This window comes from Lipophrys pholis (genome assembly GCF_963383615.2).
Source record: "Lipophrys pholis genome assembly, chromosome: 5".
NCBI classification, from domain to species: domain Eukaryota; kingdom Metazoa; phylum Chordata; class Actinopteri; order Blenniiformes; family Blenniidae; genus Lipophrys; species Lipophrys pholis.
The window spans coordinates 5859259-5885422 of NC_137628.1; the positions used below are offsets into that span (position 1 = coordinate 5859259).

At 44.3% G+C, this 26164-nt stretch overlaps 3 protein-coding genes across 6 annotated transcripts; 1 reads left to right on the plus strand and 2 right to left on the minus strand.

Moving 5' to 3' along the window:
• Positions 1-1354: 1354 nt before the first annotated feature.
• On the minus strand, positions 1355-7834 carry LOC308110036 (protein Wiz-like). The gene is made up of 9 exons (XM_080464051.1): positions 7775-7834; positions 7299-7359; positions 5457-5939; positions 4296-5111; positions 3501-3833; positions 3188-3402; positions 2888-3110; positions 2645-2804; positions 1355-2041 (listed from the first exon to the last, which is right to left on the minus strand). Exons 2-9 carry the CDS (start codon positions 7309-7311, stop codon positions 1885-1887), a joined length of 2400 nt encoding a protein of 799 aa, XP_080320177.1. The 5' UTR covers positions 7312-7359; positions 7775-7834; the 3' UTR covers positions 1355-1884.
• Positions 7252-11451, plus strand: prdx2 (peroxiredoxin 2). Of its 3 annotated transcripts, XM_080464054.1 has the most exons (7): positions 7252-7321; positions 8074-8223; positions 9019-9133; positions 9239-9392; positions 10122-10244; positions 10352-10482; positions 11104-11451. In XM_080464054.1, exons 3-7 carry the CDS (start codon positions 9031-9033, stop codon positions 11184-11186), a joined length of 594 nt encoding a protein of 197 aa, XP_080320180.1. In that variant the 5' UTR covers positions 7252-7321; positions 8074-8223; positions 9019-9030; the 3' UTR covers positions 11187-11451. The 3 variants fall into 3 exon arrangements, with proteins under 3 accessions (XP_080320180.1, XP_080320181.1, XP_080320182.1); XM_080464055.1 differs by lacking the exon at positions 7252-7321 and having other exon boundaries at positions 7891-8223; XM_080464056.1 differs by lacking the exon at positions 7252-7321 and having other exon boundaries at positions 8222-8590.
• A 1496-nt stretch (positions 11452-12947) lies between these two features.
• On the minus strand, positions 12948-14987 carry LOC308110037 (transcription factor JunB-like). Of its 2 annotated transcripts, none has more exons than XM_080464052.1 (2): positions 14521-14987; positions 12948-14248 (listed from the first exon to the last, which is right to left on the minus strand). In XM_080464052.1, the coding sequence occupies exon 2, from the start codon at positions 14208-14210 to the stop codon at positions 13323-13325; it is 888 nt and encodes a 295-aa protein (XP_080320178.1). In that variant the 5' UTR covers positions 14211-14248; positions 14521-14987; the 3' UTR covers positions 12948-13322. The 2 variants fall into 2 exon arrangements, with proteins under 2 accessions (XP_080320178.1, XP_080320179.1); XM_080464053.1 differs by having other exon boundaries at positions 14503-14640.
• Between the last annotated feature and the right edge of the window lie 11177 nt (positions 14988-26164).

Below are 26164 nucleotides of genomic sequence, written 5' to 3' on the forward strand. Positions count from 1 at the left end.
CGTACAGGGTGGAGACTTCCTGTGTGGGGTTTGCATGTTCTTTAACTGGTTTACGGGTTGAGTGTTCCAGCTTCCTCACACAGTCTGATAATATGTTTGTCTCATTGACAGGTGATTCTAAATTGACGATAAACAATAGTGTGTGGGAGTTTCATTGATGGATGGATGGATGGATGGATGGATGGATGGATGGATGGATGGGATTTCTTTGGTTTTCCCTGCAGGCTGCAGCACCTGCGTAGGGGCCCACATAGGAAACAGATGGTTCCATTTATGTGGAATCATTACATGCGTTCATAGACACACACAAACCCCATGCGTTTGAAAAAAATCTGAGCACATAAAAGACAAAACCCTTCAGAGGTTTGTGCGTTTTGCTGAAGCTCAGACACACTCACAGCCCATCGACACAAGATGAATGACTTGCGGCAGAGGTCGTACAGAGGCAGTAAGAGTAATGACCGTCTTGTCAGCAGAAGTGATTCCCTCCCTGGAAAGTGAAGGGAAATTAAATAACATGCCACACTAAACACCTTATAAACTTCAAGGATGCAGCTCAAGTGAAGCGCGGAGTTAAAACTCTGTTAAGGTTAGTAATAGTGTTAGGTGGGTGGAGGCATGCGGAGGTGAAGTTTTGACTATAAACACGGGGGAGAAGAGTGACACGATTGCAAAGGCATGTCCGGACCTCGGAGCAAAACCATAATAATAGGTGACGGCAACCAATTTGTTGCTCTGTTGATGGTGGCATGCATGGACTCAAACATGTTTTTTTTAAACCCTAAAGGAAATGTGGATTGATTTCGAGAAGAAGCTTTATTTTCTGAGAGGTGTAAGTAAGATAGTTTAAGTACAGCTGAAAAATGTGTTTTTCTTTCTTCTTTTTTTAGCCATTCAATGCAGGATTGCATCACTGTGAGCCTCAAGAGAGTCGTCTTCAAACTGAAAGTCATGTACATTTTAATTCAGGAGAAACTCAAGAGCAAATGTCATCTTGATTGGGCCGGACCGGTAAAATAGGGCAATAATAACCTTTAAATTTAAGTTTTTCTTTGTTGTGGTACAGAGTACACATTATGAAAATGTCTATATTTTTCCATCTATATTTAACATTCGAGCCTCTTCCCATGAAGCTTCTTCTGTGGAGTTTGCATATTTATCATGTGCAAGGACTTTCTTTGTAGTTTACTCTCATTCTGAAAACATGCACTTAAGACCAATTCCATGCAAACTGATGTGTGTGTGTGTGTGTGTGCGTGCGTGCGTGCGTGCGTGCGTGTGTGTGTCCATTGTTAGCTGGGATGGGTTCCAGCCACCCACAACCCATGAAACAAAACCATCAGAAGAAAGTTTATACAGTCTATATAATTTATTTTTACACAAGTGTTAAAAAAACAAAAACAAACTGTAAAACAACCTGGAAAATCCAGCACATGAAGACCCCATCAGCAACATTTACACACGAAAATGATGAGACATAACATTGTAAAGTTGTTCTCCTGATTACAAACTGCATTTCAGTTTTTGGTCTCTTTGTGTCATTAAAAACATTCAATTCACCAAAGTAACGTTCACACACGCTTAAAGAACAAGGCTCAATTTATCTAACTAAGATTTAAAAGAAAAAAAACAAACAAGACAACGCAATGCAATGCAATACATTTAAGAGCTGGTTTAATGTAAGAAATGTGAAAGAAGCAGGAGTGAAAGCTGTTAAGAAGAAGGGTGAAATGTGACCTGGTTGTACCTGAGTTCATTGAACGTCTCATTTGGCTCATGACTGCCCTCTGTAGGACAGATCAGAAATTTTCACAATGCGTTAATGTCAAAAAGAAATAAAGTCTCTGTGTGTTATTTCACGCAGATGTTTCCATTTCTGACGATTCAGACGGCCACGGGATCGACGAGGGCGGCGGTGGCGACGGGTGTAGCCGGAGGCGACGCGTTGCCTTTGTAGCCCAGCGACAGGATGTGTTTCTGCAGGTGAGTGATCCACTTCTCCTGAACCGACAGAGGGCCGCTGAAAACCTCCTCGCAGAACCTGGAGAGCAGGTCAAGCGTTTAACAACTAACGCACTTCTTTCTCTTACATTGTGAGAGGAAATTATAATCAAATAAGTTCAAGGTGGAGGCGTATTTAGGTTTTTAAGGGAAGCAAATTTACCAAAGCTTTCGTGCAAATCTAGAACGGTCACAGACGCGCCATAAACAAACAGTCAGGAGACATTTAAAGTAGAAGCTTCATTTCATTTCAGGACGCGCTTTTTATTGAAAGTTGTCCGTTTCCACGGGAACAGCAGAAACGCTGAAAATGGTGTAGTTAAGCATGTTGGGCCACGAGTTGGCGCGGCTGGTCGTTCTCGTAATGAAACCACACACACACACACACACACACACACACACACACACACACACACACACACACACACACACACACACACACACACACACACACACACACACACACACACACACACACACACACACACACACACACACACACACACACACACACACACACACACACACACACACACACACACACACACACACACACACACACACACACACTCTTGCCATTACAATTATTCAGCAGTACACAGGAGGACATCCAAACACACACAGAGGCTGTTTGTTGACTCACCTGCACTTCAGGGAGTAGATCTTACCCACTAGTTTGACCAGTGGAGTCAGCGGGGGCTTCGGCAGCAGAGCGGGGATGCTGCCCGAGCGAGGCGCCTGCTGGGAGTTAGAATCCCCATTTTCCTTCCTTGTAGCTCCTCCATGTTTTGGTGGATGAACCCCTGATGTGGGAAAATAGGTTTTAATACATAGAGGATGAGGATTTGTTTTTCTTGTCTACATCTGTGTATCCAGTGATCCTCACCCCTCGGGGATCGCACACTGGGCAGGCCGTGTGCTGTCATGGTCCTTGTGTGGCCCTGTAATTGTCTGGACGAGCTGGCAGCAGCTCCCGAGTCCTCCCTGCTCGCTCGGTGCTCGTGCTGCGGCTGCTGCTGCGACGGCGGCTGCGTGTAAGACTTCACACTGCTGCCAGGCACCGAGTCGGAGTCCACAGACAGCGAGGGCGAGCCGGATCTCCTTTGGGACTGAGAGGAAATCAAAGTCTATCAGAACCCACCCACTGACTTCAGCTGACGGTCACATTCTGGAAGTGGGCGCCCACCTTTTTGATGTAGAGGTCTCCCACGCGATAGCGGCGGGTTATCTGGGACACCTTGGCCGGGTCCTTCCGGATCAACTCACTGAGGAGCTCGATGGGCGAAGTCGCTCCGTCCGTCCGCCACTCGATGATGCCCAGCTGTCGGAGGTGAGCCCGCGCGTGACTGGCCAGTGCTTTACGGTTTTCAAAGTAGAATCCACAGAGCTCACAACAGGAGTCTGGAACAATGAAAACTAATTAGAAATGGTCTCATTTCATTACGCTGAAGGGTAACGCTGCAAAAAAGTGGCCTCAGATCCCCGGTTCGAGCCTTTACCTTTCATTGGAGGAGATTTCTCTTTCATTGAGAAGTCGAGAGGCGAGGCGCAGGAGCTGGAAGCCGCCATCCCGGACGGGAGGCCAACCGAGGACCGCTTGGAGCCGTGAGGAGTCGACTTCCTTTCAGCGGTGGTCCCGCTCAGCAGGAGCTCCTTCTTGGTTTCGTCACTGTGCATCATGAACTCTCTCAGGAGATCAATGGGGGAGGATCTTATTGACCACGTGAGGCCAAGTTGCCGCAGGTGGGCTCGCGCGTGGCACGATAAGGCTTTGCGGGTTTCAAACAGCTGGCCGCAGTAGTCACAAAGGACTGTCGGGGGAGACTGTAATCCTGCCAGAGGTCGAAGAAATGAACGCAAAATTCAGTATACACGCTTGTACTGGGATGAAAAAAGCATGAAGTTTTAGTGGCGTAATTATTTAGACCCCGTTTACACGATATTCGTTTTTACACGGCAACGTTTTGAGAACAATGTCTATCTACACAAAACGGTAGGAACACTTAAGAACAATGTCGTTTTCATGTTGGGCCACTAGTGGGTGCTGTTGTGTGTTTTTGTAATAAAATTGGACATGTGCGGAGAACAACATGCTATAAACATTAACAATGGGAGTGTGGAAAGACAATGAAGTTGGATTGTTATTACAGTGACTGTCAACTATAAAACTACGGCTGCGGCCTTTCCTCTGTTTCCATGGAGACGGAGCGATTTAACTAAAGTCTTGTTTGGCATTTTTATTATAAAACATTGTCGTGTAAACGGGGCCTAAGATACCTGGGTCTCTGCTTCACCTGGCTCAGGGGGCTTTGAGGCCAGAACGCTAACGGGTGACTTTGGCAGTGGAGAGGAGCTGTTCCTGATGGCGGCGCTCGGCTGGACCGTCACTTCTGTCTCTACAGGCTCCGGCTTGGGTTTCCGATGCAGAGGGTCCACGGCGAGCCGAAAACCTTTCTTTGCCTTGGGCGCTTTGCTAACAGAATGCGCGGAAGGCTGGAAGCTCTTTACAGGAGTTGATGGGAGGGAGGATGAGGAATGAGGGGTCCAGGACTGGCTGGGAGCTGGAGACCGAGCGGGGGTGGCCGGAGACGCCGGCGCAGGAGACGACGCTGCAGACAAGCTGATTGCACTTTTCGTTTTGTTCGGGTGTAGAGGCTGCAACATGCCGCTGCTGACCAGCTCCTGGACGGCCTCAATGGCAGAGCTTTTCCCCACCAGGTCACTCACCCCGATGTGACGCAGGTGAGAGCGGGCGTGGCTGCCCAGACCTTTCCGGTTCTCAAACACCTCCCCACACAGAACGCAGGTGCAGTCGTCTGACGCTTTGGGCCGCTTGATGGAGGACGCAGTTGGAGAGGACCGCCCGGACGCACGTTTCAAAGACAATCGAGCGGGAGTGTCGGACGTTAGGTTCTCCTGCTGCTCTGCGCCAGCACCCTTCATGGCCTCGCCCTCCATCAGCTGGTAAAGAAGTTCGATTGGGCTGCCTTTGGCTTCGCTGTCCACGACTCCCATCTGCCGCAGATGGGCGCGGGCGTGGCTCGACAAGCCCTTGCGGGTCTCGTACCAGCAGCCACAGAGCTGGCAAACGTGCACCTCATCGGTGGTGTCTGTAAGCAAATGGACGGACACAATGTCAGAAGCCATATTTACACTGTTAAAACATTTATCAACTGTCGTGAAATGAAGCACTTTGCCCTAAAATTAGCCTTGCATACACATCAGTATGCCCACAGATCAACATTTTTCAGCCCCTTTCACACCGCCGGTTCAATGTGGAGCTGCTATGATAAATTAAGATCCACGTCTCTAACAAATCTCTTTCCCAGAAGAGCAGCTTGTTGTGTGATGTCAAACACCAAACTGCTTTTTGCTGCTTATTTCTGCGTAAAAATTAAACAAATCGTACCGAGAATCTCTATGCATAAGGAAATCAGTTCAAAATTCAGCCACACCTAGAGTGATGGGGGCATCAGTCTCCAGCGGCGCCCAGAGGGGCTTGCCTGAGGATTTCTGTTCTGAAAAAGAAGAGCTGCTGCCTTCAGCGGGGTGCAGAGCAGACGGAGACGACGGGAGGAGGGGTGACTCTTTCAGTCTGACTGGAGACCCCTGACTCTCCGTCTTTGGCAGGGTCGTCATGACTCGAATGCCTGTCTTGTAGGAGGCGCCTGTGCCGTCTTGTAGTGAAGGCGTCTTGGTGATGGGCTGAGATGTCTTTTTAGGAACAGTCGGCCCGGATTTAGACGATTCAGGCTGGACGTATGGAAGACGTCCGTCTCTCTCTCGGACGAGCTGGTAGAGGAGCTCGATCGGAGCACCACTGTTCTCTGACAGCGTCACACCGAGCTGGCGGAGGTGGAGGCGAGCGTGGCTGGAGAGGCCTCGTCGTGTCTCAAAGTATGTCCCACAGACTTCACATATGACCGGCTGTGAGGTTGCTGTTGGAACATTGAGATCAGAAACTGAAGACTTTCAAACTTTTTTCAAATTTTTTAATTTCTTAGGACAAGTTTAAAAGAGGAAAATGAACAGCCATGACTTGAATCATCGGTGTCATTTTCCACTTCAGAAACAATTTTTCTGAATCTTAACTAAGATTAAGATTGTCTGCGGAAACAAGCTACCCATCAGGTAGCAATTCTCTTCTTATTTAGAATTTTTAAATCGCAGAACATAAAAGCACACAAGAAAAGCACAACCCTTCAAAAATGATGCACGGTCACATTCGAAACAAGAGTTTCCAAATTATGTACCAAGTAAATGACAGATGGAACCGAGTTTCATTGATTATAAAGGGGTAAGACATTGACGCCTTAATGCCCAAGACTCCTAAGACATTCAGGCAGACTGTGAATACTTACAAGCTGAGAAATAGATTTTCAAAAGATATTTGACTCATTCAAAATGAATGAATCCCCGACAAGTGGTGCAGCTTTCAATTCACTGACAAGTCGAGTCTATTTGGCAGAAAAGCTGAGTGTTTGATGCAAAAGAAAATCTCCAGGAAGCCAGAAATTGCGTCACAGCATCGGCAGGTAACTCTGGAGCCTGTTAGTGTCAAAGTGCATTCATGTGCAATCAGCACCAGGTTGCACAGATTCGACACGCACAGGAAAGCGTGCCAGAAAAACAGCTTGTTCGTGCAAAAAGAACATTAGGGCAACAGTGGAGTTTGCCAGTTAGCAACTAGTCAAAAGAGCAAAGCATTTAAGAATAATATGCTGTGGACAGACAAGCCAGCGATAAAAACATTACATGCAAACCAACATCAGCTTCTTTGTGTGAAGGACTTCATAGCTGCCATGAAGCATGGAGGTGGAGGAGTAAGGATGCAATGGTTAAAAATGAAGGGTTATAAAATGGGTATCAGAATTTTACAATTAGAATTAATTGCTGGTTTGATAAAATAAGCAAAAAAGTTCCATATGTGGGACGTGTTTACCTTTCACATCACTATGGATCTGTGTCTAATCTACTGTGTGTATCTGGGGAGATGATGCATGATGGATGATCAAATGAATTAAACCTCATGACCAGTGAAAGTAAGTAATTGGTAATAACACAATTACAAGATCTGAACACTGAGGGTCGTATGGTGGAGTCGTGGTTAGTGCGCTTGCCTCAAATACCAGCCGGGACCTTTCTATGTGGAGTTTGCATGTTCTCGCCATGTGTGCTTGGGTTTCCTCCCCTGGTCCAAAAACATGTGATGGACTGGTGACCTGTCCAGTGTGTAACCTCCCATCACTCATAGTAAACTGGGATGGATGGAGTAAACAATGAAGTTCCTCCCTTACCTGGTGAATCCATGGCACTGAAGGTATCTTTATAAAGCGTCTTTCTGCAGATCCTGCGCACCTGATCAGAAGAATCAATACATAAAATCAGGCAACATCAGTACCAATAGTTTTGGCATCAACGCAGTCGCTTTTAAATATCGTGATACAACCGAAATATCGCGATGAGAATAAGCAGCGAGGGTTTATGTTCATATTGAACTAAGAAATGTTTCCTTTCGTTTTAAAAAAACCTCCTCTATATGAATCAATGTTTACAGTCAAGCAAAGCATGTTTAAGTGAAGTATAAAAGTGTAAATCGTATCATGTTTAGGCTAACTCCGCTACCATCTTTTGTTGTGGATGCTAACGTTAGCCGCACGCTAACCGAAGCGCCTATTTATTTTAGAGAAACGGGGATAAATTCCAAGTCTTACGTGGGTGGAAATGGGGTTTTACTTAAAAAAACACGTATTGTAGATGAAGTGAAACTTACCGAAAGGATAAAGAATCAGTCTGTGAACATCAATTTGACCCGAACATGCTTACCGGAAGTAAAGCCGCACAATACTTTTTTCAAAATAAAAGGATTTTCATATTGTTTTTTCCTGTGTGATTTGAAAAAAAAGCTACACGGAGGAGCATTACTGACACCTGGATGAGAGTAGTGCTTTTAGTTCAGGGGCCACATACAGCCAAATTTTATCTTGAGTGGTGCAGATAGGTAAAACAGTGCCATCCGCATGATCTGCCATCCTACTGATTGATTGATTGATTTTTTTTTTTTTACCACAGCCGATTGAAATGTGCGTTGACATGCAGTGGATCGGCCTTTCATTCTGAAGGCGGTCGTTGTCACTTCCGAGTCCGCCCCTCCCCCTCATCCGCCTCCCCTCTTCTTCAGCCCGGTGCACGCAGCTCCTCCACGGCCTTACTTAAAGACAGGTGAGTGAAAACCACGAGTCTGAGCGGTGTCTTACTAACGTCAGTCCACGCTTCTTCTGCACGGCTTCGCTGCGGGACTTTGTGTTTGTTGCTCCGGGGACAGAGGGACGTTGAAGAGAGCAGGTTACCGGATGAAGCTAACGTGTGGCTAACGGAGCAGCTCCCCTCTCTCCCACCCCCTCCTCTTCCTCCCTGTGTTTCTGCTCTCTCTCCTCCTCCTTCAACTGTTCCTTTGTCCCGGAGCTGCGGCTGGACACTTTCTCCTGCTGTTTCCTTCCACTCGAGCTGCTCCCTAATCACATGACGAACCAGGCTCGAGCTGCAGGGATAAACTTTGACCTTGTTAGAACAAACGAGGCCACAAAGGGTTGTGAACTAAATTATAACTATTATGCAGTTGAACACTTCAAGCCAGGAGTATCTGTATAAGCACGTTTAATCTTTAATGCATGTATTTGAGTTATATCTGCAGCCGTTTTGCACATTTTCATTTCAGCACTCCTATCGTCACTTTTTAAATGCTCCAGCATGGTTGCATAAGAATCATAATGGACTATTGTTCTCTGCTAAATGAACGTGACTTGCATGTGATTTATCCGGGTTTGCTCAACTGAATCCGCCTTTGAACCACTTGCCAAACCTGGCTATCAGGTCAGCCTCCAGGCCTTCCACTGAATGCCAAACTTGCTCTTTATGCTGTTTGAAGATAATCTGCCCTGAAGACTCCTCCCTGCTCAACGTGCACATGAGCATCAGCGGCTTTCTGTTAACTCCTGCCGCTCTGTCCTCCCGCAGTTATTTGCCGCCATGTCTTCTGGAAATGCAGTGATTGGCAAGCCTGCCCCAAACTTCAAAGCCACGGCAGTGGTTGACGGGCAGTTCAAGGACGTCCAGCTGTCGGACTATAAAGGTAATTTATTTTCATGTCAAGTTATATCTGTGCTGCTTTTGTCCTCCGGTCACTTGAGTGGCATACCTGGTGTTTATGGAGCCTTGATGATCTCCTTTCTCCCAGGAAAGTACGTGATTTTCTTCTTCTACCCCCTGGACTTCACGTTCGTGTGCCCCACCGAGATCATTGCGTTCAGCGACAGGTCTGACGAATTTCGCAATATCGGCTGCGAGGTGATCGGCTGCTCGGTAGACTCTCACTTCAGTCACTTGGCATGGTAAGAATGAGAAGAGGGACATTTTCACTCCTGAAGTGTGCTGATGTCTATAAAACTGCAACAGATCAAATATATTAAAGAGCTCAGTTAAATTGTGTACATGCCTCTATTCCAATAAATTTTTTATTTTTATTTATTCATCTATAGTTTCAAGCTGCTCAATAAGTTTGATTTATTTCGGTTGAGTTTGCATTGAGTGCCCTGTGAATAATCTATAGGTATATGGTTATGTAATGGCTTGCTTCACGACACTATAGTTTCCTTTACCATTGACTTCTCTGAAGTGGCACCAAGCCCTTTTCTTATCTCCTCCCCTGTGCAGTGGAGATAAAAGTTGAGGTAACGGTCTCTGGGTCAAGCTGCACTTTCTAGAAGGAATACCAAGGGAAGGGATCTTTTTAAGTTTAAATATTTAGTTTAACAGACCTTGAAGGAATGTTCCCCCGAGAGTATTAACTCTTAAATGACACCAGATCTTTGTTTGGAAACTTACTCTGACCTTTGGTGTCGTATTTGGCTTTTAGTGAATCCACTACATGCCTTAGCATCTGAAATATTAAAAGTTGTTACTTTAAGGCTTTGAATTCCAGTTACAGCACCTCTAACAGTATCTTTGCACTGTGTAATATCGTTTGATTGCAGGTGTCGCTGTACTTAAAGGTTTGTGTCTGAAATGTGCTGAATCGGTGTGAGTGGGGTTTTACTAATGTGGACATTTTGACCTCCTAGGATCAACACGCCAAGGAAGCAGGGAGGTCTGGGCAGCATGAAAATCCCGCTGGTTGCTGACCTGAACAAGACAATCTCTAAGGATTACGGAGTGCTGAAGGAGGACGAGGGCATCTCTTACAGGTCAGGGACTTTTCTATAAAAACTTGGTTTACGGCTGGAGTCGTTCGAGACGACGCTTTGCCTCTGTAACCAGATTTTTATTTTTAAATATATTTTCTGCCTCTCAGGGGTCTGTTTGTCATCGACGGAAAAGGCATCTTGAGGCAGATCACCATCAACGACTTGCCTGTCGGTCGCTCTGTGGACGAGACTCTGCGTCTGGTCCAGGCTTTCCAGCACACTGATAAACATGGAGAGGGTGAGTGAAACGGCCCATTGTTTGGTTTATACCATTAGGACACGTTGATGATGCACTTCTTAATGCTTGACCTTGTGTCATTCTCTGAAAGTGCAGCTGTCTTGGTTTCTCTACAATTTTGTGGTTTCCAAGCCACGTATTTTAGAGTTATGCTTTTATTGATTTCTTATTCAGACTTTATCTGTAGTTTCATACAAGAAAATAACGGCATAAAATGGGTTGTATGCAAAAACAACAAATTAAAACTCCACAACTTAGTCATATTTTGACCAGAATGTGAGGAAATGTGCAAGATTAGCAAGCAACAAGACTAACAATCCATAAAATATACTGCAAAAGGCCCACACAGTGCAAAAATACAATAAATCTAAAAATGAATTAAATTAAAAGCCAGGAAAAAAGATCCTTGAGTTAATAAAAGCAATCAGTGAAAACACGGTTCTAGTTGTGTAATTTTGAGGATTAAACCCGTTCAGAATCCTGTCATGAAGCTGTGAACTCTCCTGGGGGATTGACTCGTCCTCCAGTGTTGGTTTACCCTCCTGGGCATTCCCTCTTGTACGTTGCTCTCAAAGTTCAGTGGCTACAAACTCTGGTTAAACTTTGTCCTCCTATCTTCAGTGTGTCCCGCCGGCTGGAAGCCCGGAAGTGACACCATCATCCCCGACGTGGAGAAGAGCAAGGCGTTCTTCTCCAAGCAGTGAAGGTCGTTGATCGTCAGACCGCAGCACTTGCCTTCAAGATGAGAGGTGTCCCCTTGAAGTATCTCATAACGTCCAATCAGTTAAAACAAACTCACAGCCCGTTTAGAAAAAATGTCTCCGCATGTCCAATGTATGATTGGTGGGGTAACCTCATAGTCTCACGCACTGAAACTAGTTCTCTTTTTTGGGGTTTTTCGAGAAAGTCGTATTTTCCTTGCTGTCACTGATTTTTTTACAATCTTTATTAAAACGGTGGGAAAATGGACATTGAGTGTGGTGTGTTTTGTCCAATGAAGCTTTTAGAAATCGATGCAATTTCACTTATGGCCACTGAGTGGCAGCATACACCCTCTGAAACGCTTCCTGCCTGCCTGTATGTCTGCGACAACTTCAGATTATTCCAAGAGACATTTTTTTGGGGAAGGCGATGGTGCATCAGCCTTGGCTCCTGTGCCTGGCAGAAGATCTGAGTACATCTCAAAGCTGCCAAGTCTTGGTTAATATCGGAGTTATTGTGGTGGTTTGACTCAGCATGACAACCTGTTATTGCCAAATGGCACTAAAGTTTATTAGGAAACAGTGGAGCGTTGGCTATGACAATACAAACCTGTTAGACTTCTCGTATCACGAGTCTGTTTCAGGGCCGACTTTTCACTTTGTTTCCCACTGATTTAATGACATTTCACTATCTTAACATCTTCTACAGTACTTTATCCACTACATCTGACCCCAGCCATCTATATTTGGTCGCCTGCAGAGGTTCCCAAACAGAAAATACAATTGGTGCTCAGGGAAAGTTTGTGGCTTGAGAAACCCAAAATACCTGGGGAAACATTATTTTCCAGGCACCCCAGAGATTTTTTTTTTTGCGTAGTGGTTTATGCTTAACAATCGGCTGCGTATTGACATCGTGTTGCCAATCTCAACTGATGACAAGCAAATACATGTTGCACCCTGAAAGGCATGTTTTTGGACTATGAGAGGATACTGGAGAAAACCCACAGGGAGAACATGCAAATTCCCCACACTGGAGGTAATTTTGCACTTCTTTACATATTGTGTGGACAGCGGAGAAAGAATTTCATTGTGCAAGGAAAGTGGTTTTCTGATATACGTATGACAATAAACTTGAACTTTAAAAGCCTGGATGGACTTGAACCCACGAGGGAATAGTGATAACCACTACTCCACCTTGCCATAATAATCAGTTTTAACCTCAACCATCATTTTGTGGAGCAGAAATAAAATAACACCCAAATCCATGTGATTTCATGTCAGACATCTGCCTCTTCTGCTTATTTTAACACATCATTTCTTGTCATTTCAAACTTGAGTATGGTTTTATCCCCACACTTCAACTTGTAAACTGGAACTTTTTTTTTTTTGTAAATTTTCCTCAGTCATTGTTCTCACGGCTTGTTTTGGGAAACTGAAAGCTCAGTGGGGAATTTCTCTTCACTCGTTCAAACCGCTCATTGACGAACCTTTGAGACACTCACACTTTGCGGTGTGGAGGGGAGCACGCAGCGCCTCTGGCGGGAAAAGGTAGGAGGGAGTTCCCGGAACTTCAAGCGCTTTGACGTGTAACCGCGCTGATGACCATATATGGTGTGACGTGCTTACGTCAGCGAGGACAAAAATCCTACGTTTCCAGCGTCCAAAAAAAAGAAAAAAAAGAAACCTCTTCTGTAAATGTGACTGCTCATCGGAATCTGCGGTGTGTTTACGGGAATTAATGAAGAATACAACAACACTTTTCTTCATTTCATAGTTTCATTTACTTAAATATATACTGTACAGGTAAAAAAAAAAAAAAAAAAAAAGACAACGTTGCCAGGCTCAACCTGGCCAACACAAATAACTTACACAAGCATCACAAATATGGCAATTTAAACAAGATGATGTAAACAGGCAAAGCCAAGACGACACTTTTAGAAACGTATTCAAAAATGCCCAAAGTGTTTTAGTCTTTTAGGATTTCTTTTCCTTTTCAGCCAAAGAAACCCTCAGTGATCCAGTTCTCATACAGACAACGTATAAAGACTGATGATTGTGTTGTCAGTGCAGTTCTTGTCCAGTGTTGTTTTGTCCTCCTTTTTTCAATATATATATTTATTCAAAAGTGCGTTATGTTCTTCAGTAAGACTTCACTTTGGGTCCTAACATGAGCTGGCAGCCACTGCTCACGTGCGTCATGACTTTCTGTTTGAGCTGTGCCACCTGTTCCCGCAGCAGAGAAGCTGTGCTTGACAGTCCTGCGTTGTCTGATTTCAACAATTTAACTTTGTCCTCCAGGCGGGCGATGCGCTCCAGCTTGCGCCTACGACACTTGGACGCGGCGAGCCGGTTCCTCAACCGCTTGCGCTCCGCCTTGATGCGCTCCTGGTTCTCCAGGTCGATGGGGGACATCGGCGGGGAGCCGTCGCTGCTCAGCATGTCGGGGACAGTCTGGGGCTCTTCCTTCAAGCCCACGTAGCGCTGCGAGTGGATCCCGGCCCCCGGCAGAGAGTGCTGGAAGTGGTGCGATCCGTGCGCAATGGCCTGGGGATGCTGGTGGTACTGGTGGTGCGGCAGGTAGCTGATGGTTGTAGAGGGGTAGCTGGCTGAGCTCAGGCCGGGGTTTGTCGAGCAGCTGTTTAGGGTGGTGTACTCGAGCTGTTCTGCCTGAATGGAGGGGCCGAACACCGACGTCGGTGCCGAGCAGCCGACCCCGCCGGTGCCGATGGAGACGTTTGGAGGCGCCATCTGGTTCATCTTGTGCAGATCGTCCAGAGCTTTGACAAAACCCTCGGCAAAGCCCTCCTGCTCCTCTGTGATGCCGCGGTTGTACAGGTACTGTGCCGGCGTGGGTGTTGTAGTGATGACCCCGTTGCTGTTTTGGATGATCAGTCGCTCCAGTTCTGGAGAGGCGAGTTTTAGGGAGCCCACGTCCGCCGTCCCCGCCGAATAGAAATCACTTTCGGCGCGCAGGTGCTGTGACTTGAAGTTTGAGTTCCGATATGAATCGGAGAAGTTCAAGTTCATATTCTGCTTTAGCAGCTTGTAGTCTGGCAGGGCTGCGCCTGGATGGCCATAAGCAGAGAGAAACGAGTCGTCATAAAAAGGTTGTTCCATTATTGTGGACATATTTCAAATCAGACAGTCAAATACAAGAGCAGCGCAGCAAAGATGTGGCTCGGACACCGAGGCTTCAGTGTCCCAAACGAGTCTCCAGCACAAAGTCCCGCTGTATTAATATACCGGAGATCAGAAGCTACCCCGAGAAAAAAAAAAAAAAACAGAGCAAAACTTCCGAAATAGTGGAACTGTACTGTACCAAGTCGTCGTTTTGTACCTTTAGCTGGATTCAAAGCGGAGTCCAGTGACTAATTCAGGTGTTTTGATTCCACTCGTGAGTAGGACTGTCTTTTCTTCTGTAAGTTTTGAAATCCACGTCTGTTTCCTTATTACTGACAGGCGGCGGAAGCGCTCCGCTCTTATAAGGCGCGTCTGTAGGAGCGCTCCAAGCGCTCCTTTGATTGGCTGTTTCCCCACAGGCCCCGCCTCCCAGTGACGTCAGACGTTGATGACGGTGTTGCCGGGAACACGGACTGTAAACAAGACGAGACCTATTCAGCGCATGGGGAGCTCAGCCAGGTAAATATTATAGAGCACAAGTCTACAACTTCTCTGAATTCACTGATAAGTCTGAGAGAATTAAACAAAAGTCCCCATCAGACCAGAAGCAGCTCAGAAATGGTCAAAGGTGCGGTTGTCCCAGCTGACACCTGAACACTCCTACATCCACTTTGCTTTTCATCCTAACAGAGAGGATATATACTCACCCGCTGAGTCATGCCAGCCGAGCTGATATCGGCCAGTCCTTATTTGGGTTTCCCGGCGCACCGGTCCCTCCCTGCCGGCCGCTGGAGGCCGATCCCAGCCTGGCACACTTCCAGCTCTTGGGATGTTGGAGGCGGTGGAGGCGCGCCGCAGCCTCCTTCTGCCTCCTGCAGCCCGCAGGCAGGGAGAGGATGGCTCAAACTGCTGGGCGTGATGTCTACAAATATGCAAGAAGCCTAACGGGCGTCTGGCAAGTGTCCAGAATGTCATGCTGAACTATGTGACCTTTTCCTGTGAGAAAAAACACACACACACACACAAAACAAACACAAAATCTATAATTTAATCTAGATTTGGTCACGTCAAATGATAATGAGTTAATGTCAGGAGATACACACTTTGTGCAGTATTTCTAGAAAATACCTTTTTCCTTAATATTTGTCACAAAAAATAACACACCCCAAACGACCACACACTCACACCTACAGGGGCAATTCAGGATCACCAGTTAACCTCACATGTATCTTTTTTGGACTGTGAGATGAAACTAGAATGAATCCCAGGCAAACAGAAGAACATGCAAACTCCACACATATAGGCCCAGCTGGTATTTGAACACGGACCTTCTCGCTGTGAGGCCAGAGCGCTAACCACTGCTCCACCATGCAGCCTTCACATAATCCAGTGCAAGGTAAAGTTATTTTAAAAACACACATGCCAGCTAGCTCAGTTGGTAGAGCATGAGACTCACAATCTCAGGGGTAGTGGGTTTCGTGTCCCACGCTGGGCGTCACCTTCCTGTGGGCTCACCACCTGCAGGAAGGTTCTTAATCGGTGCATTGTGATCTGGGTGACAGTGCTCAGACTGTCACCCCTGTGACCCGGAAATGGATAAGCGGAAGAAAATGAATGAATGAACATGCCAAAAAAAAAATATCACATATAGGTGTTTTTTCAGTTGGTTTATTTATTAAATGGCACATTGTGTCGTTAGGTATCAAATGTGGAAAAAGAAATGCACAACCTTTCTATGGCTCTTAAATAATTTCTTTTCCTTCCAATAGACTTAAAATGTGATTTTATTCAACTTTTCATCATGTATAACTTACCGAAAGGTATATGTGTTTTACATGAATCAAAAAATAGGAAAGAAAAACAATTTCTTCACTCGCAAGGTTTATTTTTGAAGTATTTCAATGAGTGCCTCTAAAGGGTTAAAGATAATCAGAGCTGACTAAGTGATGAATCTACAAGATTCTCTGAAAAATACCAGCAACTGGTATTCATCAGCAGTGGAAAGAAGGCTGGTGAAGATATGAACTGTTGATTCAAGTTGTAGAATTACAACTTCAAAGTACTTGTTGTATTTCTTTCAGTTTGACTGCTCAGTTTTGTTTACCGCAGGGCTTTGTGCAAATGTAGAGGCATAAAATGTGTATGTAGAAGTTCAGATACTCAAGTATTTCAACAACTGTAGATTTGTTTTGTGAAAAAAAAAAAAAAAAGATCGAAATCAAGAATTTTCTATATTTAAATAAAATATATTAGCAGCAAAAATCCAGACGCATAATAATTAAATTTGGGTTATTGTTGTGGTGTTTAGAGGCCACCAAGTACTTCAGTATATTAATGTAATCAAATTTCCTACTGATACAAAAATACAAGTACCTGAAATCTGAATTAATCACAGTAATCTGAGTATTTGTGAGTCATTGCTTCTAAATTCACCGCAAATGTTCGAGGCATTTCCCTGTTACCTGCTATTATTCGTGTTTCTTTCTGCTTGTGAACACAGCCTTGTGATGTTGATGTGTTCCTGAGGGATCGACACACATGACGGAGCCCTTCAGGTATTTCCAGACTAAAGACATCCCCCCGACCAGAACACCTGTTTGATAGAAACGCGTCTTTGTCTTTCCTGTATGGTAATGACCTCTGAATCACTTCCCAGAGGGCCGTGCACCCACGCACGTTCTGATCTTCTCGTCAACTTTCCTATCTTCTGCTTATACCCTTCCTCGGGTCACATTTGTGTTTGTGCGTGCATTTTCATTATGACACAACCAGATAAAATCTTAGCCGTGTTGGTATATCGCTGAGATTCTCCTCGCAAACCACCAAATGCTAAAATAACTCATGTGAATTCAAACTATTGTCTGCCCTAATGTAATTTTTTTCAAAATTTAACTTCCAAACAATCAGCTTTATTATCGATTGTGTTTCTTGATATTAAAGTCTCTAGTCTCTCTTCATCAGTGAGTCAGATAATGAGGCTGACAAGCGACTTCTGCAACAGTTTTCTGAGAAGTATTTGGATATTGAATGATTTCTGTTAATTCAAGTAGGAGAAGTGGTCACATTTTGGTTTGTGTTGTTGTTTTGTGTTGTGCAGATTAGAAAAGAAAAGGTCAAAGTCGAAACAGCAGAGGTGGAGATTTCCAGCCACTCGCTGCTCTGCCCTGGATTTCACCTTTCTACTATTAGCGCTTAATGTCATCTCTGTTTCTTGATCAGATGTCTTTTCAGCACTCAACCTAGATGACGTCACAGTGATGTCATTTGGGGGTTTTTCAAACCATCGTTGACATTTACCAAAGCTGCCAACTCTGTTAATTCTTTCACATTTTTTTGCATCTTTTTCTTTGTTTTGTTTTGTTTTTCTTCTAATAAATAATATCACATGCTCGTAATCTGCACTGCACCCTTGTTGGGAGTCAGAGGCTGCAGCGTGGTCCGCTGTCATGCACCGCGATCAGGTCAGTCCCAGTTCCTCCCATAGAAACTGTGGTTGTTGACGGCTGCTGGTAGTGAGGACAAACATCCGGGGGAAACAGAGAAGCAGAAGTCGTTTCAGAGAAACCGGGTGAAGTATTAGTCAGTGGTCAGTTCCAGTTTCACACTGACCTCAGTCACCTGTTAAAGGTCAGAGAAGTCATCACTTCCAGTGCATCGTTTCATCATGTGTTGCCCATCTGTTTTATATTTCTCGTTGTTGCGTCTGATCACTTGATCTATGTCTGTATCTGGTGGAGGTTAGGCAAACGCTTTGTCTGTGCTGTGATGTATTTATATATGGCCTCTTATTTGAGATCTTTGATTGGCACCGGGGCTCTGAAGCATTTTCTTGCACACATGCACATGATTATGCTCCGCTATAAACAAATTCACAGAACACAGAGCAAAGCCCTCATACGTGCAATTCTGTCACTGTCTTTGAACGCTGCTGCGATTCGACTTGACAGATAGGATGGCGAAGCGCAAAAAAAACGCTGTCGTAAAAAGAAAAGAGAGGCATGAAAGCAGCGCAGGGGAGTACATGAGGTGCATCTTAGGTGCAATCAGCCACAGCCGTGCCGACAGCGCCTGTGGCAAACCAAATAAAGTCCTCCTTTCCCCCCCCCCCCGTTCTTCATTAGCCGGTTTGCACATTGCGAGTGTACGTGACTGCTGCTGGCGGAGCCCAGAAGACAGTCTGAAGGCAGGTGAAGTGAACTGTGTGGAGCACATTTACATGGCGTAGTACCAGTGTGTCATTAATCAGTGTGCAACGTATACGTCAGCCACACACCTGGATTACTTAAGTCATGAATCATGTTTCTTCCTTTTGAGAAGTCTACGTGGAAACAGCCAGAGCTACTCGCAGTGATGACTTGACCACAGTGTGAGGTAAATTGCGAATATTTTTTTAATTGATTGTCCATTTCATTTGTCCCAGGTGGTCAAAGAACACTGAGCTTCCTAAACAATACTTGTGTTATGACGGCCTCACAAAAACTAAGGGGAGAGTACTTTTTTATAGGCTTCTGCTTGAAAATTAGATATACTTATATTATACTCTGTATTTCTGTTATTCCGTGTACAGCACTTCATGTACCCCTGATTATTTTAAGTGCTTTATAAATAAAGATTGATTGGATTTAATAAATTATTTCTTGTACAGTTTGTGTGTGTGGCATGATGTGACAAATTGGCTTGACAAAATGATGCCGCCTGTATTTCAGTATTTGGCCATCCAGTTGATGTTGGAGTCGAGTTTGGAGCACATAAAATAGGATCTATATTCTTCTATTCGAGGGTCCTGATTCATTTGATGTGAAACGTCACTATATTCTTGCATAACTGAGCATTTCTTTGGGCTGTTTGTGGAATATCTTTCTGTCTTTGACAGGTTTTGCGAAGAAAATACAGATTCCGAGTTGTGTGTTGGACTTCACATTAGCCAGAACAGAACTCCGCTTTCATTTTGTCCTCTTCAACCATCCTGTCTAATTATTGTATTTGACTTTAAAAACTAAACTTTTGTCAGGGAAGGACGAAGCTGAAGAACGCCCGAAAGCTGCCGATGTTCATTTGGCCTCCTCCGCAACAGTAACCCCTTCCTCCCCACCTTGCCTCCCATCATAATCTCTGCAGCTCATTCTAAACACTTGCCAGCTTTATTAAATGAACCAGAAGTAACGTCTCTCCTGTGTCTTTGGCAAGGTCTTCCACACTGGAAGCTCGATGACCTGGAAGCGGCCTGTAGGTGTGGTGAGTCAGGTAGGGGGTGTTCGTCGGGGCAAAAGCGTGCTGTCCCCTCGAGGTGTGGACAGGACAGCTCACTGCCTCACACAGCATATTAAGTCAAAAGACTGTTAGTCAGTCTTTAAGGTCTCTATTGGTCCTTTAAATTAATGCTAACAAGCAGCCATCAATTTCTCTTTCCCTCCCTGTTCTCCTTTCTGGACCAAAGCCCTTTTCCTTTCGTCTTTCTCCCCTTCATCGTTATTTGGCTGCCCGTGGGAAATTGAACCGCGTTGTGCATGTAATCGTTTTAATGAAGGCATGTTTAATCAGCATATTCTACGTCTGTAGCTCGCAGATAGTGCCAAGGAGCCTTGTAGCGACGAGAGACCTTTAGCACAAGACATGATGACTGCTGGGGCCAAATGAGTGTGGCAGGAAAAGACAGTTGGACCCAGCTGTCCCCTCAGGCTGACGTAACGCATATGGAGCTGTCCTTCCCACTTCCCCTCCATCTACACGGATGCTTAAACTCCCTGTCACTCTGCCAGTCCGTTAAAAAGGCAAACGGCAGGAAGTGGGGCAATTAGATCTAATCTGATTTTACATGCCCATTTGGTTTATTAATTGAGCTCGCTCACTGTTGGCTTTTTACTCTGAAAAGACGAAAATGGGATTCTAATTACCAGTGGGGGATGGAAATGTGAACATATTAGTGTTAAGTAAGCGCCAACAGCATGCGTACTTTCATGATGTTTATTCTCTCCATTTTATGTCACCTTGCTAAATGTATTATGATATATCAACATAGTTTGTCTTCAAATGATTATAATTTTAGATTGGTAAACACCCAAGGTTGAACGAACCTATTAGAAATATCGACGAGGGTAAATCTGAATGTTGCTGCCAAACTAGGTACAATGCAACAGACATTTAATCAAGAATAACAACTGTCAGCCTTTTGTTTGCCCTGTAAGAAAAGTGAAAAGAGACTTTTATGGTCTATGAAAAACGAGATCCCACTTTTGCAAACGCATCCGTTTGTTTTTGCTTGGGGGGGTAATTTGGTATCTCACTTGCTGACAGAACAACTAAACGAGCAAGAAATGAGACCAACAAATTAGCAAGCAACTGACAAACAATCCAGCTAACCAACAAACCAGCTAACCAACAAACCAGATAACCAACAAACTACAACGGACTAAATGACTAAACAACAAACCAACAACAACCATTCAAAATCAACCAAACTGCTAACCAATAGCAAACCAAGCAGCCAACACACCAATTAGCTAAACAACTAGCCAACTACCTAACCAACCAGCCAATCAATGAATCAACTAACCAACTGACCGGCTGACCAACTGATCAGTATTAAACAAACTGTCAACCAGCCAACAATTCCTACGATTCAAAATCAAGTTAAAACCAACAACAAACAACGCAGCAAACCCACCAATCAGCTAAACAACCAACCTACCAACTGAAAACCTGACCAACTAACCAACCACCCAGCCGGTCAGTCAGTCCGTCAGTCAACCAACCAACCAACCAACTACAAATGACCAACAGCAAACCAACTTGGAAACATCCTCATACCCTCACACCTCCAGGAACTCTTGAAATTCCCCCATGTTAACTGTTTTTGTTTTATTTCTGGTAAAAAAATGGGAACCAATACTGACACAAGAATAAAGAATCTAAAGTGAAACTTAACAACAACAAAAGAAAAACACAAAAATGTCCCTTCATAGTCACAGATCACAGAATTTATGCCGTCTATACAAACTTGTTAGTGAAATGAGAGCTGTGAGTAAGAAGCCAACCCCTCCATTTTCTGCAAACGCACCCAAACAAGACACATCATAGGTTTGCTGAGAAACTGTGAGGGACGGTTGATACGCTGCAAATGACTAACTGATTGCTCACTGTGAGATATAAGGCCGCTTAAGCTTTCACAACAGTTATCATTCTGAAGCCTATAGAAGGTCTACATCAACAAACACAAATAGACGTTTATCTGTGACTGAAAGGAAATTAGCGCGACACTACAGGCATTAATGATAGAAGGTTGTACACAGCCTGCCACTGTACTGCCTTGCTGTGTTTGTTTTTTTCTCTCTGTTGGCTGAACATGGATGATAACTAGATGCAGGGGTTTTTTTTGTGGGCGGATTAGAGGGAAGAAGTGATCTTTGCTGCAGACGTTTGATTTCTCTCCTCTCGACAACAGCCAAAAAGTTCCTCTTTGCTTAAAAAATAGGAGAAGTGAGTGTAAGATGGCAGGAGGCCAGGGTGTGGAGGATGTGGGTACACCACATTTTCATTTCCTCAATAAGTTGCAGGGATGGGGGCAGCTGTGGTCTCAGTGTGGTAACAGCATGCTATAAGAGGTCCGGGTCAGGAATCTTGTTAATCCTACAGAAAGATAAGCAGGTATTTAGAACCAAATGTTCATCAAGAACGATCCGAATAAATGGTCTCATCTTTCCTTTTTTTTCACTTTCTCCTGCAAAGTTTTTAATCGTGTGTTAAACCTAATTTTTGAGAAATTTAAGCCATATCACTGCTACCTTGATTACCCTTATAAATTACACTATAGTCACACTTTATTTGCTGAGTCATGTCTGCGTAACATAGTAATCATCAGTCCGATGTAGTAATTGCCTGGCAGCACTTTATGCTTGCAGCTACATGTTCGTGACACAATCAGCAGTATAAATCAGTTATTTGAGGTTTTGTGCCTGCATTCGTTTCTTATAACTTGACAATTTCGAAATTACACCCTAGTCATTGCCAGGAAGTGGTTCGATTATGGTGTTGTTCGAGAGTGGCTGGTAAAAGTAAAAGTAATTCTTTGGAATTGGCCAATGCCAAGTGCCAAGAAGCTAATGTGGCAACACTCAACATGAATTCATTTGTACAGCTACGTGAACGTTGTTGATGGTGTATACTCTAATCAACAAAACTTTATCGTTGTTCAGTTCAGTTTGCCAGGTTCTATTAGCCTAGCATGCTAGTTAATGTGCTTCAAAAACAGCATTGTTTCCGAAGGGTGATAAGAATGTTTATCGTGCCTCTGCATCTCTGCAGTTCCTCATGAAGCCGACTTGTTTGAGGTTTCTTGTTGTTGTCTGAATGCATAAAACCGGGACTTTGCTGTCATATGTCTCCCTATAGACAAAATATTAGATGCTTGTTGGTGTATATTGTTGTTTTAAACCTCACTGTTAGCGTTCTCTGTTGTTATGGTGAGTCGAGGTCAACGGCTTCATGTATGACCATGAATTCATCTCCCAGCAGATTAAATATCTCCCTCTCCAGCTTGGCGTGTTTGCAGCATTCCTCTGCCTGACTCGTCGTCGCAGCAGCAATAACGAGGGAGCGAACCTACGTACTGACCTGTGAGAAAGCGAGCTCATTGACACAAGGACTGATTGTAACATTAATCACTGTAGCTCCTAAATGACTCTGGGTTATTTACTCTCGAGATGTCAAGTGAGAAACTGTAGTATTGGTTTGAGGTTAGGGCTTCACTTCGGCCCACACAATTTCCCAGCAGGTCATTTAAATGAACGACTTAGGCAGAAGTGTTTATCTTTTGGTGTAACGTTAGAAACTACAGATTGGGAGAGGAACAAGGTCACGGTAATCTCTGGTCACGGTAGTAAGAAATTAAAACCATTCACTCAGGAAATCTGATTTTTTTTTAAACTTTTTCACTCTCATTCATCGCCAGCATCTTTATATATATATATGAATGAACTATTGATACATATATATTCAGTTCAAGAAGATGAAAGAGACTATTTTGAGTCACCTATGAGTTTGAGATCTTCCTCCATTCCCTCAGTGTGATGATGGCTTCCCTGTAGGCCACCGTGAGCTGCCTTATGGGAAATGTTTACCATAGCTGGGTTGTTACAGGGAAAGGACGGTGTTTCTAATTGTGTGGTTGCTGCCGAGATCTATGGTGCGAGTTGGGCTGAAACTGTGTAGGCGCCTGATGCGCACTCACTGTCACTGATCAGCATCAAGACTCAGCACTTCTCCACTCCGTCGCTTCCTGGAAGTAGAGCTGAACACAGGAGTGGATGTCATGACAGTGGATGCCATGAAAATGTCTGCGCTCCCCACAGAACCCTTGCTTAGGAGTTGTCGTAAAAAAAAAAAAAAAAAAAAAGAATACAGAGTGCATGACAAGCTATAAGTGAACCGTTTACACATTTGAGGTTTAAATTGAGTGATTGCGCCGAGCCGCATGGGAACTCGTCAGCTTGGTTTCCCACTCGTTCATTCATTAATCGGCACAGAAAGCTGACCGCACTACGCTCTGCACAGTTTTCATGACATCACTCACTCCTGATGCCCACGCTGTCCTACTTTACTTTTCTTAAAGGCTTGAAAAAGCTCAACATGTCAATGTCAGAAACTCTTTCATATACACTGTCAGTGTCTGATGTTTACATTTCCTGACACAGTTGAACCGTTGATCAATCAGATTGATGATATTGAGCATGTAGCACAACAGTGACATTAAATTCATAATCAAATTGCTTACGGGAGAGGGATCACAGTCATAATATGTGCTAACCTAATCTCCAAATTAGTCATTCAAGCCCCTTAAACTTTCATCTGAATTCAGCAGTCAGAGGCATTTCATGCAAACTCATTATTGACTGGCTGTTTCACACCAATGCTGAGACGACGCTGGCAACCGAAGCCCACTTCCATTTTATTTACCAGAAGTGGTTCACCAGTTTGGGTTTTCACTCACATTCACCTCTACGTTCACACACATATGCACACACAAGCGCACGCTCACACATGCGGACGGGAGCTTTTCCTGTCAAAGGACAGCGGGTTCTCATACTCAGAAAACCAAGAGCCCAAAGGTGGTCAAAGGCGATTGCTTTTTATATCTGTGCATCGATTGTCTACTCTCACTGCTGTGAGCACACTCTGCAGCCATTTATAGCAACTTGTACACAGATATCAACCCATCTGAGAGGTGTTTTAGTCCTTGAATGAGAAGATCTTTTACTGTATCTGCTGTTTCCGCGTGCTTTTACTGACAGTGTGGTACTTTTGTGCTTGAACACGTTTTATCTCATGGCTGGGTGATTTTAAAGGAATTTCCTGATAAATCCGTCACCTCCTATTTCAGCCTACAGTCCTTTCAGTGCAATTCATGTACAAACATGAACTTTAAGGGTATCACCACAGAGAGCAGAGAGGAATATACTGAAGGCTGAATGATAGGCTGTGGAAAACCCATCATTTTAAACACAGTGCCACAAGAATATAGTCACCGCATGAACAAGATACAGAGTTAAGTCAGTCCCTCAGTGACATTACACGTACAGTATGTGGAGAGGTTTCGCTGCAAATATGTACACAAGTAGCTGCATTTGGGCTCAAGAGCCACCTTAAACTCAATATTGGAGAGTCCCTGCCCCTTTCAACAGCAATTTAAAGAACACTACACACATTTTAGGAACACTTATTAGGGGTTTCATAATTGAGAGATTTTTGCTGACTTTACTTGGCGGGTCGTGAAACCTTGTAACTTTGTCTTTTTTCTGGTTTCAGTTTTGTCGCACGGTGTTGCAGACCCTAGCACCCCCGTCTCGTAGCACTAATCATCAGGCGTGAAGGTCTCTCTCTGCAGAGTTTGCATGTTCTCCCTGTGTGTGTGTGTGTGTCGGTTTTCTCTGGCGAACCCTCGGCCATTCCTTTGAGGTTCAGTTCGGTTTTTGCTTTCTTTACGCATGTGAATTGGCACGTGCATTCCAAACATTGTCACGCATCACTCCCTTCAAACACCCATGAAACAAGCTAAAAACTATGAAACTAAGTCTGTTTGTTTTAAACTGTTCATATAGCTGAAGCTTGTCTGGAAGTCCAGGTGAGAACCATCATAGATTTGTTTGTATCCACACGTTCACATATTCTTTCGTCAAGTATTTCTTCTTTGTTCCTTTCTCTGGTCGTTATGCTGCACAACACCGCCCCCACAGTTCATCAGTGGTATTACTCCGCTACACATCTGTAAGTTCCTGAAAACATACCAAATTACATACGTGACAAACGCAGAAGATGGACAGAAGACTCTATCTGTATCAGTCTGTGTATTTAGTGTAGAGCACATTTTGGGCTGTACATTTGAGAGGCGGTTAGCATACTTGCTCATAGCAAGAAGCTTGTGAGTGTGATCTTCAGTTGAATGAAGTAGAAGATAAATAGAAAGTAATATCTGGCAGTATTTAATCTTGCGGTGCTGTTGCTTAGTCCAGATCAGAAATGAGAAAAAGGAAAATAGTGCACGTTGGTTGGGTTTGCATTGGACTCACGGACATTTTTTTTCCATTTTCCCCAAAGATTTGAACAAAACACACACTGAACAGCTGCTTTCATGAATCATCTCCATTATAACTTCCACTTCAGGGTTGTGTTTAATGTTTCCTGTAATACCCCCACATCAAGACAAATGTATATACAGTAGATTTCGTTACTTCCTTCACTTTGCACACGTATTACATTCTCCTTCCTCTGAAGCCAGTCAGTCTACATGTTTGGTCTAGTTTAAAGCTAAAATAAAGCTAAATTCACTTGGACCACACCAGACTTTGATTAGATGTTAGTCAAAACCA